We start from the raw sequence: 16,483 nt of genomic DNA on the forward strand, positions 1-16,483 counted from the left end.
GTGAGATGTGTAGACCAATGTTTAGAAAAATAAAAACTCACGAAATGTTGGACATTTATTCATATTGAGGTGCTTGAATAAGATTAAACCGACTGAAACTGAACCATACTGAATTAAACTAATTACAACTGTTTAATTTGGTTTGGTTTCATTGGTAGCATGGTCAAATCGAATCAAACCAAACCGTTGAATGTTAGTTGGTTCGATATATTTTATACCAAACCAATTCAAATTGAACTGCGCACACTTACAGTTTATGACACCAGACAGACGATCTTTGTAAACCATAACACCACCTTGACCCAATAAGATACAATAAAACCTCTCTAAACTGTACTTTAGGAATAACCTCAAACCAAACAAAATTTCAGTCCCAAGTTGGGACTGATTATGTATTGGATAAACTTCATATTATAATAAGTTATCATTTTTCTTGATCTCATCTTAAAGAAACGCCTCCACATAGTTATAATTATCAATTAGTACAAAAATATGTAAGAAATAAAATATTTAGCACCCAAAGAATCCTATTTAAGAAATACAATATTCATTAAAAATAAATAATTCCATAAATAATATTTTTTAATTACACCTCTATTAAGTGACAACCACCCTAAAATTATAGTGATTCGGTCCCAAGCGTACAACTTTATAGAAGTTTTCCTGGATTCGTTTTTCTTTTTATTGTTTGAGCTTGTGGATTGCACTTGTGCTCGATTGATATGAATAAATTTCGATTTTTCGTTTACGAGTCCAGTGGACGAAAAATAAGCCTGAATGTGTCACACAGCTTCAGCCACATTCATCACGAAATCTCCTTGAACGATGAATCTGGAATCTACAAATTTTCACTATGTAAAATCAGACCAGGAACACATGATACAATCACATACAGCTTCTCAAGAATTTTGCTTTCACAAGCTTTCCGATACAAGAATAAGAAACAATCGGACTCTTCGCATACGGATACCGTCCAACTGTCACCGGAATTGGAAGAAAGGCCGCTTTGGGGAGATTGGAACCATTCCGCTCTTCGACCTGAAGACTTTCTTTCATTGGAAATGGAAGATTTACAAAATGAATAGTGCAAGGTTCTTCAGATCACAAAGAAGTGTAAAATGCGTTGCAATGGCACCCGAGAAAATATGGCTTTCGTAGCCATCGGATTTCTAAGTCTGTCCTCAATCGCAATCACGCTGTACAGTATGGGGAGTCCGACGAGGGGGAGTAAGGTCGAACATTCCCCCAAGAACAAGTGAACTCCTTCTAGATGCTGAATAAGTTTCTTTGCCCAACAATTACAAATTCCTCACCCAGAAAAAATAGGACAAAACCACTATAAGCAAGCCTTTTTTCACCTCCGACGAAAACTCAGCCAGCTCGCATATGCACTTTTGATCAAACACTCAGAGCTGGCTTTTCCGGATAAAACCATGTGAATATCAACAAAAACTAACCTCACAATATTCCGTTCAAAACCCTCTGATAATAATCATACTGCCTTGTTCGCCATGCGTCCAAGCTGCTGCTGATCAAAGAAAGCACCAAAGATACGCATTGCTGATAGAAAGCATCAAACAACAATGTTACAACAATAGCAACGAAATATAGTGCACTTGAAGAAAAAACATAAGAAAACTAAATCAAACCTCTTCTGTCAAACTCAAGTGAAACCGTTTCCGCAGATTCTGTATTGTTCGTGCACCACCTTTAAAGCATGGAAAACCAGAGTCCTGTGCAAAAGACATTTTAACGGTAGCCTGAGTTAACCAAACATTATAAAAGCGGGCATTTTGATAAGAGATTCTCCCTAGACTCTTGTATGCTCATCAATCGACCACACATGCACATTGTTGAGTTTTATCTCTTTCTTCATGAAAAACATCATTTTTATTGAATTGAAATGGAAGACAATACATCCAACAGTGGTGAAGATATCAGGAAACAAACAGGACAACACAGACGAACAAGCTCTACCAACAATCACAAACTAACTACAGCTCTCCAAACCAATAGGGTAAAACAGTAATTCCCCACAGGGTAGTGATTGCAACACACCCTTTTTCAGCTTGTGCACTCTTTGTTAATCATGACTGTTGATTTTACTTAAATTGTTCAATCTAACGGCTACAAAACAAAAGGGATTGTGTACTATGAGGTGAGAAAGGCTGTGTGAAAATCATTTCCCTTCCTGAAATTCTGAAGACACCACACCCTCAATTTCTTTTCATTCACAGTTGACAAAAAAAAAAAAAGGACGAGCGCATTGACAGCAAAATTTGGTGTTACCTGCAACATCTCAACAAGAAGAATAATGCGTTCTGCATGCTTCCGACATGTAAGGAACCCTTGAATGCACAAAACCTGAAAACAGCGCAAGAGCTTACCCCCAGAGAATATAAAAACATCCAAAGACATCGATGTCCATGAACAAAAACAAACTAAGTTTGTCTATTGTTACCTTAAAATAATCAAAGAACTCGCTAGGAACTCCCTCAGCATCAGAATCCATGACCTAGCATAATCACACTTTCAACTTAGAAGGCAAAAATGATTCACCCTAAAATGTTAACAAGCAGCAAGGAAGATTATTGATGGAAAGTGATAAACAAACAATATAAGCGTGTCTCTTACCTCAAGAAGTTCACGTGTTAATTTGAATGGAGCACTCTCAAAATTTACACCCCCAGGCGAATTGGAGAGCATGAAACCAAAATCAATATGTATAATATGACCTTCTTCATCCATTAAGAGGTTCCCATTGTGCCTATCCTTTATCTAAACAACAAACACATCGGTGAATAATTATTATATGACCTTCAAGGACTAAACAAGGAGAAAACCGAGGATCAAAGGTATTTGATAAATTAAACGTGCCTCAAGTACATGCTACTGAATGAGAACAAATGTCAAACATACAGTAGATAATTTAAATGTTCACTAACATTTGAAATCATACATATATGTATGCAACATATGGCAGATTCCAGGGTTAACTTATAAATGTTTAGGAAAGAGATCATTTTATTGTACCAAAGAAAAATAATGATATTTAGGGAATGACAATCTTGAGTATAACAATCAGGAGCCATACGTCGTCAGAAAGTCAAGTAATTTCTTAATTGCATTGTTGTTAAAAAAACTGTATCTCCTTGTACTAGTGCGTATATAAGAGTTTGCTAACAAGTGCATTACAGGTTAACAAAGCAACTAACATGGACAATTTTTTAACCAGTAGTAACATGAACATGATATCATGAACGATTTTTTATCCTGAAGCAACATGATAAAACATATAAACACAGTGGGATATATGTAACGTATCTCATATACACACAAAATGCCATTTTTGAAATTAACATCTGAATTGAAGCTTAATTTCATTAGAGGTTTGCCCCTTCAGCGTAACTCCATGACAGAATTAACACATTTTCATGTTTGAGTTATAGAAAGATAGAGCGAGATAGATAGATACATAGACAGATAGAGAGAGGGGGAACCATACCTGCAGAAGGTAACACACTAGAGAATACCCAGCCATACTTTCAACAAAATTCCTCTGTAAAACAAATAAAATAAATAAATAAATCAAGCCTTTCTATTCACAAAGAACATTAGATTCAGTGAAATTAATTAAATGTAACTAGGAGACAAAATAAAATTGGCTCATTGCACCACTTGAATCTGGATTCTGGACAATTTTCCCTAGTGTACATTTTTATTTAAATTCGTTTAGATGACCAAAATATTGATGGGTTCATTAAGTTGGTATGGGACTCGGGAAAATCTGGTACTCAAAAAAAAAAAAGAACTGAGAACATCTAACATATAATTCATATAAAGAGACCAAGATGGAAAACCTATTAGGGAGACACATCAAGGTATCTATTGTTCTTTTCTGCCAAGACTAATCAAAATCAAAATCTGATAGAATAGAAGCTGATCCATGGAATTATACACAACTCACAAGTGACAAGTGAAAGGGACCTTCAAAATCAACTTCATTTGCATCTAACCAAATAAACATTTATGAGTATGCCAAAAGCTTACTCTCATCCAGAAGTAACTATACAGAATTTTAGAAAGGACAGGGTAAAGGCATCATATTCAAAAACTTCAAAATGATAGCATGGCTTCAGATAATGCTGAAAGTGGCCCAAACAGATATGCATGTACTGTAAGCGGGGCAATTGGTCAAACGACATTACAGAGAGCCACTACAGTATAAAACCATATGACATGCTCTTGCAATTATATGCTTCAACCATAGTTGCCAGATACGGGGTACGGTTCGAATTCGTGGTTCGGTTCGGGTACGGAATTTGGTACCATTCGTCAGAGGGTACACATAGACAGTACGATATTCAGTTCGATTCGTTAATTCGTTAAAAACATAAATTAAAAATATTTATAATATACACTTTACAATAATATTTATAGTTATTGTAGACAATTATTTTTGTTTAAATTGATTATTTGTAAGCAATTATTTGTTTACAAATAAAAAAACAATTAATTCACTTAGTACTACTGTCTAGTGGTATTCCTCTTCACTCATAAGTGAGAGGTCTTAGGTTCAAGTCTCATCAAAGGCAAATTTGAACTACATTATTGCTAGCCCATTGTGAGGCTAAGCCCACCCCCTCCCCCTAGTGTAGAATCTGTAGATAATATCATTTGTTCAAAAATAAAAATATATATATATATATATATTAAATTAATATGGAACATGGGAAATGCTATCAGCCTCCGACTCTTTACTTCTCTAAAAATAAATACTCCAGATGGGTCCCCCCACTAACACAATAAAAAAAATTAATTAAACTTAATATTTTATCTCTCTTCCTCTCCCTCGTCGTCTTCCGTCTACCTGACGAAAATCAGAAGCACAGAGCTTCCTAAAATTCCAGTTGTTTCCATCCTCTCTTCCAAAAAATTACAGCTTTTCTGTAATCTGATTAGAAATTATTAGAGATGATTAGATGAACCACCGAATCCAAAAGGTACCAGTACGTCCGTACCGATACGGAATTCAGAGGTGATTTCACCGAATCCGGCAGCTATGGCTTCAACAACCAATTTGATCCCAGTCCTACAAAGTCTACAAAGTTACAAACAACCTCAATCTGGCAACTCTATATGCTCGGAACCTTAGGAATGTACTGTCCACTAATTGAATGTCATATTACTAGAAAAGGGTAGTGACTATGCTTAATTGACTTAAGAACTTATCCTCCTGTCCTTATTAAACGTCATTACTTCTAGAGTTGCCAACAAATAACCCTAATATCCAGAAACAAAGAAGGAGAGAGTCATTATAAGGCAATTCTTAAGTTCCCAATCTCACCAAGAGTTTTCATATCCTTCTTACCTTCACCCCACCCCAGCACTTAAAAAAAATATAAAATAATACAAATAGAAAAATCAGTGTCCATTCCCCCATTGCAATTATTACAATTAACCATGATGAGAATAAAACTGAGCACTAGAATACATTTTGATAGACATCTGCTTCATGAAGTGGCAGATTACCTGAGCAAGTTTAAAACTTGGAGAATTTTCTTGGTACTTAGCAGCAAAGAAGTCTCGCAAGCTCATGATGTTCGGATATCTACTTTTGATAGAATGAATTGAAGCCTATAATACAGCAAAGTATATTATGGAAGAGGTGGTGAAGTTTTGAAATTCTTAATTCACTTAAATAGAACAAGAGAACAGAATTACCGTATCTGGAATTGTTTCAATGAGAGCTGTGTAAGAAGAAGTAACTAAGATTTCATAAGGGCGCAACCAGAGAGGAAGACCAGCTTCTTGGAATATATCTGCCATCAAATCCAATGTTATAGTCTTCAACTAGTTTTCAGGAGTGGGTTCAACTACTGTGAAACAAAATGCAACAAGGAAATGATTTTGATAAATCTGGAAAGTAACATAACAAGTTGAATTTAGTTCAATTAATATTTTCAGTTTGTTTAATTTACTGTCTAATATGGGACCACGAGATAAACATTTTGAAACCCAAAAAAGACTAAAATATTGAGGATGATGAAACAGTGAGGTTGATAAAAATTAATAGTGGTTCGTATTAGCAAACATATCAACATTGGTTCAACAGAAAATGATAGTTAAATCATGTCATTTAACACGTCAATTGAAGATTACAATAAGGGCGGATTCCAAAAGTACCTATTTCAGTCCCACTGCAACAGCTAGTTTTTCCTCTTAGTATCTTCTTCTATTTTAAGTGCTCTTATAAGAAAATAACTAGGGCGTGGGAGTTCTATGTGAAGTGGGACAGTTTTATTTGTGCCTTAAGCCCAGCCCAAACACTTGTGGCAGCCGACTCAATTTAATACCAACAGAAAAAAAAAAAGAAAAAAAAAAAAGAAGACAACTCTCATCCTTGATTGCACAACCCAAATAAAGAGCATTTCCTGACACACAATGCAATCCTCGGTTAAACTGTCAAACAGACATAGAGGTTCAACTAGCTTTCTTCAAGTAGATTTTCATTGGTTCTCCACGAATTCTAATAGAAAGAAACAAGAGGCAGAGTTCAATGTTTCCACAATGCATCTTTTTTTCCATAGGTTTTAAGAAAGCATTTTACCTGACCTACTCAAACCAAAGATTGAGTAGTAAGTGAGGGAGAAGGAAGTCAGAGAAGGTAGACAGAACTGCTTTCAACAAAACAGAACAAAAATAATTAGAAAGACACTTACCATAAAAGTGAGAAATAAGTTGCACAGCAAGATGCTCCTGCCTACAATCATCACCACTCTTCACGATAACCTGCACCAAGTATATATGAAGCTAAATACAATACAGTACCAAGAAGTCTTGAACATACAATTATAGAACCAATAAATGGATAAGAATGTACAGAAGAAAACCAAGGCCAACCAAACTTAAACTTTATTTAGTTTAACATAAACACCTCAAACATTCCAGAAAAGAAAAGACAACCAAAATGAAACCTTTCCACCCTTTCAAAGGGTGACCAAGTTAGTTTGACATGCATTATTGTGTTATCCCCGACAGAAGTTAGTTTGACATGCATTATTGTGTTATCCCCGACAGCTTAAGCGTTTCAGGTCCAATGGTAATCTAATGTGGTGATGAATCTCTGGTTACAAAATTCCTGGAATCAAATTATTTTATTCCCAATCCCCAAATTTGCAAATATATAGCAGGGCTGCACCTATATGTTTCTCGTTGTCTGTCTCTGCATGCACAAGATAAGGCTGCAAGCCACGGCTGGTGTTAGCTCAAGATAAATCATTGGCCAGTCCCTAAATGCTTGAGCCTTTGGGGTCTTGCAGCTTTACCTGACAGCTTGACCGGATCTTCAAGGATGTTAGGGGATTGGGAGTGGAGGAGGTGTAAAAGACGGTCCAGTTTTGGGTGGTGCTTTGCACTTCTGTTTTTCCTGTATTTAGGGACACAACTCTGTTTGATATTATTCTAGATTGGAAAGTTGTAGTGTCATGATTAATTCTGGTGTCTTAAGCTAGAAATAGTTTGTTAAATGAATATTCTTTTCTCTTCTACTCATGGTAGGTTACTTGTCCCCTTTTCTGTACAGTTTCTATTATAAAATAAATTTTCATAATACAAACTAACATATTGTTAGCAGTTAAGCAAAACAATTAACAGTTATGTTTTAAGTTTAACCAGCTTCATCTGAAAAATGAGAAGATAAATTTAAGAATGTAAATTCTCAAATTCATGTTTCAAAGCAATCTCACTCAAGTGAGAAAGGGGGCTGACATAGTCACTCAGTTCCCAAATTTCCTCAACTTTACCAGAAATCTAGTTCATATGTGAAAACCTTACCAACACTCTCTTGATCAGACTAAGTTTTTTTTTTTTTAATAAGGAAACGATTATATTTAAAAGAGGAAAGAAGCAGAAACAACAGTGAGAGAGAGGAAGTACTCACTGAGTGCAAGTCCCAACCAGGTAACTTTCCATGAACTGAAGCTTTTCTTAATCTCTCCTTCTTTACCTCCCAAAGTTCGCCAGACAAGGCATTGCTGGCTTTGGGAGTACCACCATTAGCCTGTGGTGAAAATTTTGAATGTTGTCAGATAATATAATCAAGCATCTCCACGATACAACTCTTAACACAATTTCAAATTCTAGAAATGTCACCATTGGCTGTGCATCTGATGATTCCTGACCAGCCCCTTTCAGAGGAAGTCCAGGAGGTGCTTCTCCTTTTGCTGCAGCAGCCTGAAGAAAGTTAAATTTATGAACAAAGAAAGAGATAATTAGAATATAAATTCATGAGTAACATAAAACAATCCAAACTTATACAGATAAGTTCGTTATTTCAGAATGCGTCAATCTTATTTGTTTAACTTGAGGCTTCAATGCCATTACAATTAACCTGTGCATGGATGTATAAGCATCTATGCTACTGCAATGTCAATTTATGAGGCAAGAAAAATAATGTGTGCACAAGAGACGGGAATCAGGTCTGTCTCTCAAGTTGACAAGACAATACAGGAATGTCTGTGGTGCCAGATTAGGTTCTGGTCCGTAAGCATTCTTAAAAAATAAAGTAATTAATTAATCAACAACTTTTATACAGGAACAAGTTTCTCATCTTTTTGAATTAAATGTAGATGACTGAAATACATTGTATGCGAGATCATCTCAATAGTATTACACCTCATGAGAAAATGATTAATGTTCAGACAATCTAGAATGTTATGTGGTTAGACAACCAACAAAACTACAGAATCAGAAAAGAAAGCACCTGATCAATGTTTCAAGTACAGAAGTTGACTATATAATATAGCAGAATGACTGGGAGGAGAAGATTGCCCCACAGAAAATCTGTGTGTGCGTGTTTATCAGCCTATTGATACTGGTGAATAAACGAAACTTTGACAAAAACAGTTCAAATAAACATATGCAAACAAGCCTGCTGAAGACAAGAAAAGAATATTAGATGTAAGAAATGAGACAAACATATGCAAACAAGCCTGCTGGAAACAGTTACATCAACTTGGGGGATATTAGTACAAAAAGGATAAGCAACAAGATAAATGTGGTTTCATTCAAACATCAAATAAATGCCAAATTAACATCAATTTAGTGCTGAAGACCAAACAAGGCCCACCTTTACTTCCTCTATAGCCACTGTACTTGGAACACGACGGTGTTCCTTCCGCCGAGGGGGGCCTTGATCCTCAATGTCCTCCATCCTAACACCAGGATCTGCTGTAAGCACCACCCTCACCCACTCCAAATCACTCTCTTGTGCTTCTTTTGATGCACAAGTCGCAGCCTCTCTACGTTGATAATTCCTTGATATATTCTCTGCTTTTACTGTATGACTATGCAATTTATTCTCCACAGATATTTTTACTGTAACAAATGTCGCTTTCGCATCAGACGTATGTGACATTGCCTGGTCAATTGCTTGAGCAGTTGAACTCGACATCCTATCATTACTATTGCGATAGACCTCCTGGACAGTCCACAAAGGATATGCCCACGGAGGCGGTCTTTGCAGAAGTGCATCCCCATTTGCTAAAGGAATTCCCCCTCGAGAAAGCTGTTGAGAACCAGATTTGTCCTTTGCATTGCTTAAACAAGTTTTCACAAAATAAAGCAAAAACAAAAGAAATAGAATATATCTCAGCTTCAAACAATTACAAGGGAAATTCAATTATCAAACATGGAAACTTGTTTCGATCAGGGGGAAAATTAGACTATAATGAAATGAAAAATTAAGCAACTGTAAGCGTACCCTGTAATTTCACTTTTCAGGACTTCAACACATATGAGATACGGTGCCTTTTCCCTAGAATTCAAAAGAACAGCTTCATCTTCTGGAATATAAACCACGCGATACATCCCCTTCCCCATTGGAAAGCAAACTCCTAATAGTATCATCAGCAATATTCAATTAAGAGTATCGAGGTAACTGTAAATACAGTTGCCCCAAAGGCATAAGACTGTAGACTATCACTAACTAAAAGGGTAAAATAATATTCAGAACAGTAAGTGACAAATTCCGTCCAATTTTTCATGTGTAAGTTGCATTGGACTCCTTTTCAAATAAAATTATACCTAGATTCTCATGGAATCAAGGCTTTCATATTAAAATAAAAATTATGCACAAGGCAGACCACATGAAAGCACACACAGTAGTAACACCTTCCAGGAACAGAAATTTGGGAGGGAAAAGGTGAAAAAACAAAAACAAGATCAATTTATGCTGCATGATTCTCAGACGAAACATGCATGGCCACATTTTCCAAACTGACATACAGAACATTTATACAAAGACCAAACAAATCTCAAATTTACGAAAATGATCCCTTCCAAGTATGGCATTCTGCAAAGCATTTCCAACATCTTTGAAATAATATTTTTAGGAACTCATATTATGCTACGTATATATAATATAAGTTTTCCAAACTGCTCAGAAATCGAATTCACGGAATTTGGAAAAACATTTCTACAATCTTTTCAATTTTCAAAACATAGTTTGGTAAATATAACACAAAGGGCTCAGAAACCCCTAAAGGAATCTATCTTCAATTTTAAGATGTAACTTGGGAAACCCTTTAAAAATATAAATATTGACTAAAGAAATACCTCCACTATTTTGAGCTTCAGCAATGTGCAAATTGATCTCCGCAAGTGACTAGATATGCAAGAATAAAAAACACATGTCAGACAAAAGATTAAAAATAACAAAACATGCACGTTTATTTGTGATAGAAAATAACGACGTAGATTCATTGAATTAGGTACGTTAGGTTCCTTGTAACAGTTAGTATGGAGCTAACTATTATTACAATGAAGATAGAATTGTTAGAGATGTCAGATTGACTTGAAATTTTACGCGTATGGTGAGCATGATTTGAGCATTAATCAACCTAAGGATTGATGAAAAAGAAATCAATGAAAGAGTTAATAAATAGTAAAATAGTTTTTCATCGGTGTCAATTAGCCATGCCCACTAGCAGACGGAGGGTGGGGTCATTGAGATCATACGACCCCAATAAAATCAATTGTATCCCTCTAATTTTAGCATTGACCCCAAAACAATCTAAAAAAAAACCAATGCATACAACACCATGTTTTTAAGTGTATGCATTGCATTTGTCAAGGGAAGAGAGCACCTTATACATTGGTCTTCACCTAAATAGTCAAGAGTATGCATTACATATTGCAAATGTAAGGGTAAGGTAGCATTTATGTATATAGGAAGCGATTACTGTGAACACCATTTTGCCCCATATGCACACCACCTTCTAATTTTGACCCTTAATTGTTCTTTGATTTGTTCAATATCATGTGGCTAGAAAAAAGATAAGTGCATGCAGAAAGTGAAAACAGGGGTGCATAAATTATTTCCCTATGTATATGAGGGGTGCATTTTTTTTCTTAGAGAAAGGAAGAGTTCAACAACATTTGCGTAGAATAAATTGGTCTCAAATTTTATATAGGAAACTAAATTTGATATAAAGGACATCTCTAGCTACATATAGTGTAACCTTCAATATTTTTAATGCCCCCATTGTGATTAAATTCTGACTCAGACACTGGCCATGCCCATAAATGCTGTGTGTGCAGAGTAAATGTAAATGAAAAGCCAGATGAACATCAACCTCACGAAGAGCACTCTTGCGATCCTCAATTGGAAATATATCCACTAAGCCATAAGACGTCTCACATAGTGACTGCACAAAGTCCAGCGACTCATGATAAGCCCCTTTACGGTATTGGGATGTTGTACCATTTGGAAGTGGGGGTTTCACACTTGACTTTTCATTTTGCTGCTTTGGTGAACCAGGGCGTTTCTGTCAAAACAAAATAACAGTGAATAAATATGATCCATCAAATAAGTTATGCATCTCTTTGAAATGAACTTTAACCCCAGTGAATACAATAGAATGGAACTGTATTGCCTATAATTCCCTCATCTTGCACATGAGTGTAGTTTAAGAGGCTAAGAGCTCAAACCATGCCATGATATGTTGGTAGGATTAGAGGCAGTATTATGTCAATGCATCACCAAATATCAGAATACAAAATATAAAACTAACGGAAGGTAGAATTAACCGCTCTTCTGCTACTGAAGTTGGGGAAATCAACTTCTCGTTCAACCAGTCAAATTAGAGAAAGAAAAAAAACTGCAAATGACCCTACGCAGTCAAAGTTCAAATTTGAACAACTCTAGAGTTTGTACATTATATTCAATATACATGTTACATACCTACATTCTGTGGCCTTCTAGAACTACATTTCCGTGGCAGTGCTTTATTGTCTATTAGTTGCTCTGGTTCTTGCTGTTCTGCTATTTCTATTAGTGGTCTTCTTGACCACTTTTGTTTGGCCTTTATTGCTTTATTGTCTTTTTTTTTCAATAAAACAGTCTCTTTCGCAAAAAACAAAAATAAAATAAAACAAAATAAGCACAGACAGCAAGGCCATATTTCCACTAAAAGCGAAGCAACACATAGATAAGTAGATACAAGCTTACCTCTTTGTGTTTTCTTGAACCAAATAGCTCTGAGTCTTCAACTGAACGGTCACGATCCCTAAACAACTTGCGAAAAAAATTCTCAGTCCCTGGACTACTTTCTGGCAAGCCACCAGTACTGCTGTTTTCATTTGCAGCAATACTTTTCGCATCTTCAGGATGCACACGGAACAATCTTCGAAACAATGAAAAGTCAGAAGGCTCTTCTTCATCTCCATTGGCACTCCCTTCCTCAGTTTTATCATTCCCATCTTTCTTGTCGTCAAACTTATCCCTGAAGAATTTTCTGAAGAACCCCTCTTTTTCATCATCTTCAGCAGATTTCGAACCTTTTTCTTCAGAGTATGGTGCGTCTTCATCCTCATTCCTATCAATCCGGTCCTTCTTGTCCTCAGACTTATCTTTGAAAAACTTCCGAAAGAAACCTTCTTTTTCTCCATCTTCCACTGATTTAGAGATTGATTTATCATCAGAATCACTCTTACTATCACGAAACAATCTCTTAAAAAACCCCTCGGAGCTTGATGTCAATTCCTCATCATCGCCTTTACTATCCCTTAATAGCCTCTTAAAGAAGCCATCCTTCTCTGCATCATCATCCTTCTCTGAGGACTTCCTAAAGAGCAAAGAATCTCTAAGCTTAGAACCTGTCTCATCATCACCTCTACTGTCTCTTAAAAGCCTCTTAAAGAACCCATCTTTTTCAGTGTCATCGTCATCTTTCTCCACTGACTTTCTAAAGAGCAATGCATCCCGAACCTTCGGCCCTGGAATGAATTTTTTAAAAATTTTGTTCTCATCAGGAGAGAACGGAGCACCATCCTCTTGCAGATTGTTTCCAGATGAAGGTGAGAAAGAAAAAGACCTCTGGGCAGGTGGTGAAGACGTTAGTGACAACAATTTCTGTTTTGATGACAATATTCTATTCAATACCTGGTTCTTGCTCCCAGGACTAGCTGACTCATTTTGAGGACGTACCAAAGGTGGCCACTCACCCATCAAAGTGGCTGCAATCTGACACTTCTCCTGAATCCTATTAATTCCTTCATTATCATCTGAGTCTTCAAGCTCCGCCAATAAAAACCAATGCACCTTCAGTGCTATCTTAAGTGACTTAGAGCACATATCAATAACAAACTTATCCAAAGATGGGCTAGGCTTGTGCACTGACATGTAACATATCTGAAACAAGTAGCTCTCGATACCCGATAAGGGAAGAGTGTACATTCGATTACAGAGGTAGTCACGCACCCCCGCGTGATCATGCTTGTACAGGTAGCTAACAGCGATCCATTCGCAGAAAAATGCTGAGTCAAAGAACCGTATGAGCCACCCATTCTCACCGGTGTCACTCGACAGGTTCGTCCGAGAGGTGATCTCTCGGGGCAACTCTCCCTGGACTTTTGAGGACCCAAGGCGGAGTTTTAAAATGGTGCCATCCATTAACATTCAACCTTTTTTAAGAAACGAAAAAATTATGGTAATTACCTACAAAAACTCAAACAAAAACAGCCTCAAAATATATACTTGAAAAGAGTCAATAGGAAAGAATATTAACTTCAAATTATTTCAACTAATAAACCTTACACCGTCCACATGCTACATCACAAGTATAAATTACATTTTAATTCCATTCAAATTAAACCGTCAAATTTGTACTGTATCGGACTCATAAAAAAGATATGAAACTGGTACTGCATATCCAATAATTCGATTAGCTACCACGTACAACACTAAATTTCTTAGCTTTGAATTGAACAGCAATGCGAAACTATTCACTAATTTGCAGTACTGGGTTTAAGTGAAAGTCCTACACAACAAACCAGTGTGTTCGATAACAAGATCAATTCTTTTGCATTAAAGTTCTTTTCCCCTACAGGAAACCCTAGAATACTACAATAGTCAAATTCTCCAACCCAATCAGTGCATCCTACGATCTAACCCTCAACATAATTCCAGAGGGGTTTTGATTATCAAATAGCTGAAACAATGCATACCCAAAAAAACAACAGAAGAAGAAGAAGAATCTGAGCAAAATTTACCTTTGAATCAGAAGCCCAAAAATTGCTATATTTCCTTGGAAATTTCGGCAGCGGAAAGCCGAAGAGGTGAGAGTGAGGGAGTGCAAATTGAATCAGAAGGAGAAATGGGGAGTCTTGATTGCTTGATTGATCTGGAACATCAGAATTGATGAATGATGAACCCCCAATGGACTCGAGAGAGAACCCACGAGACGAAAGAACGTCAGAAATGTTGGGGGGGTTTCTTAATCTATTTTTCCCATTATTTTTTACTAACTACATTTCACACACTAATTTTTAAATAAGCCACTAAATTATCCTAAAAGTGTAAAATTATATCAATTTACACCCTTAATCTAATAAATTATTTGCATTTTCATGAAATTGCAAATATGGTGAGTGTAAAAACACGTAGGTGCAATAATATGCAAGTCATTGACTAGAAACTCATTAACTTAATTAAAATGTTGATGCTCAGATATTCAAAAAGTGTAAATCAAAATAATTTCAAAATTTTAAGAGACAGTGTGAGAAAATACTAACCTATTTTAAAAATCCTCTCAAATTTTAAGGGTGTGAAATATAATTCCATATATATCTTAATAATTATTTTTAGGTAAATAGGGTTTGACATACAAAATTGGGCATTTCTATTGGGTTTGCCTAACTGAAGCTTTTCCTGTTTTTAAGATGTTTACATCATAATATAATCATTGATATTTTTACACTAAACTATTTGAATAAATTTTATTTTTTTTAGTCTATCGATATTTTTATACTAAGAAGATGAAAAGTTTGGCTAAACCTCACAATAAGCAGCCTAATTTAATATCGAATTTACCATTAACGAGAAAGTAAAAAAAAAGTGCATAACTGAATTTGATTTGGAACTCATGTGTCATGGGACCTTGATTTTCAGACCACCATATGAAGGTGGATGAAGCAGTAAAAGATCAAATCTCTAAATCCGAAAAAATGGATTACCTTAGATCAGACCTCAGACCCTTATGTCTATGTGGTCAAATCTGCATGGTAATAGTCATCTATATGATCCAGATCGGATCTTAAAGTATTATCAAGGTAATTAATTTTAAAAATGATATTCTTACCACTTAATTGTATTATCTCTCTAATATAAATAGAACATACATGCATTGACGAACCCTACCTTTATTAAAAAGATATATAAATAATGGTGCAAGTAGATGGTAAATGTAACATTACTCAATTAATTCATTAGAGCATGTACCGGGATGGTAGACAAGACCTGCCCTTATCAATAATGATCTACTTGACCCTCAAGAAAGTATCATCTAAACTCATTTTTATTAGGAAAAAGATCTTTAAAAGTCCTAATATTATGGCTTTTTTTTTAACAAACGATATTATTCATACTAAAACCTATCACTTACTAGTGATGAAAAACACCACTAGACCATAGTACTAAGTGGTCACCATTTTTTTCTTTTCTATTTGGCATTTTGGCATCATTGGTCTTTATAATTGAATTGGAATAGGAAATTGTTATTGGCACTTCAAAAATCTCATTCTACACTCCAAACTTTCTATATTTGGAAGAAGAAAAAAATACACTTGTGAGGAGTGTAGAATGAGATTTTTAAAGTGCTAATAACACTTTCCTTGGAATAAATGTCTTCTAACTTTGAGGTACATTAAAGGCGAAGGAAATTGATTTTTTTTTATGTTGAGAAGGTAAGAAGGTATCAGACAAGAAAGAAATTTCTCCATTCTAATATCTCCTTTTTGGAGGGATTGCAAATGAAAAAGTTTCCTTCACGAGTAAATTCATCTTTGAACAAATGATATTGTATACACTAAGAGGGAGGGGGTGCACTTAGCCTCACAATAAGCTAACAATAATATAATTCAAATTTTCCCTTGACGAGAATCAAACCTAAGATCTCTCAATTAGGTCATCTCCAACCGAATG

At 35.7% G+C, this 16,483-nt stretch overlaps 1 protein-coding gene across 3 annotated transcripts; it reads right to left on the reverse strand.

Annotated features, from left to right (window-relative positions):
- Positions 1-717: 717 nt before the first annotated feature.
- Positions 718-14,797, reverse strand: LOC126582262 (phosphatidylinositol 4-kinase beta 1-like). 3 transcript variants are annotated; one of them, XM_050246332.1, is made up of 17 exons: positions 14,554-14,794; positions 12,512-13,965; positions 11,637-11,828; positions 10,618-10,666; positions 9,764-9,896; positions 9,131-9,599; positions 8,155-8,235; positions 7,943-8,062; positions 6,723-6,792; positions 5,725-5,822; positions 5,533-5,637; positions 3,506-3,559; positions 2,635-2,778; positions 2,462-2,515; positions 2,290-2,364; positions 1,650-1,733; positions 718-1,560 (listed from the first exon to the last, which is right to left on the reverse strand). In XM_050246332.1, the coding sequence occupies exons 2-17, from the start codon at positions 13,958-13,960 to the stop codon at positions 1,459-1,461; spliced, it is 3,279 nt and encodes a 1,092-aa protein (XP_050102289.1). In that variant the 5' UTR covers positions 13,961-13,965; positions 14,554-14,794; the 3' UTR covers positions 718-1,458. The 3 variants fall into 3 exon arrangements, with proteins under 3 accessions (XP_050102289.1, XP_050102288.1, XP_050102290.1); XM_050246331.1 differs by having other exon boundaries at positions 12,512-13,999; XM_050246333.1 differs by lacking the exons at positions 718-1,560; positions 1,650-1,733; positions 2,290-2,364; ... (2 more) ...; positions 3,506-3,559; positions 5,533-5,637 and having other exon boundaries at positions 5,770-5,879; positions 12,512-13,999; positions 14,554-14,797.
- Between the last annotated feature and the right edge of the window lie 1,686 nt (positions 14,798-16,483).

Source organism: Malus sylvestris, chromosome 9 (genome assembly GCF_916048215.2).
Source record: "Malus sylvestris chromosome 9, drMalSylv7.2, whole genome shotgun sequence".
Lineage (NCBI taxonomy): Eukaryota > Viridiplantae > Streptophyta > Magnoliopsida > Rosales > Rosaceae > Malus > Malus sylvestris.

Bases quoted from the DNA above. Each gene is read 5' to 3' on its own strand.
- LOC126582262 (XM_050246332.1), bottom strand. From the start codon at position 13,960: ATGTTAATGGATGGCACCATTTTAAAACTCCGCCTTGGGTCCTCAAAA. The intron at 9,897-10,617 runs GTATTTCTTTAG...TGATACTATTAG, and splicing joins TGAAGCTCAAAATAGTGGAG to GAGTTTGCTTTCCAATGGGG. The intron at 8,063-8,154 runs GTGACATTTCTA...TTTTCACCACAG, and splicing joins CATCAGATGCACAGCCAATG to GCTAATGGTGGTACTCCCAA.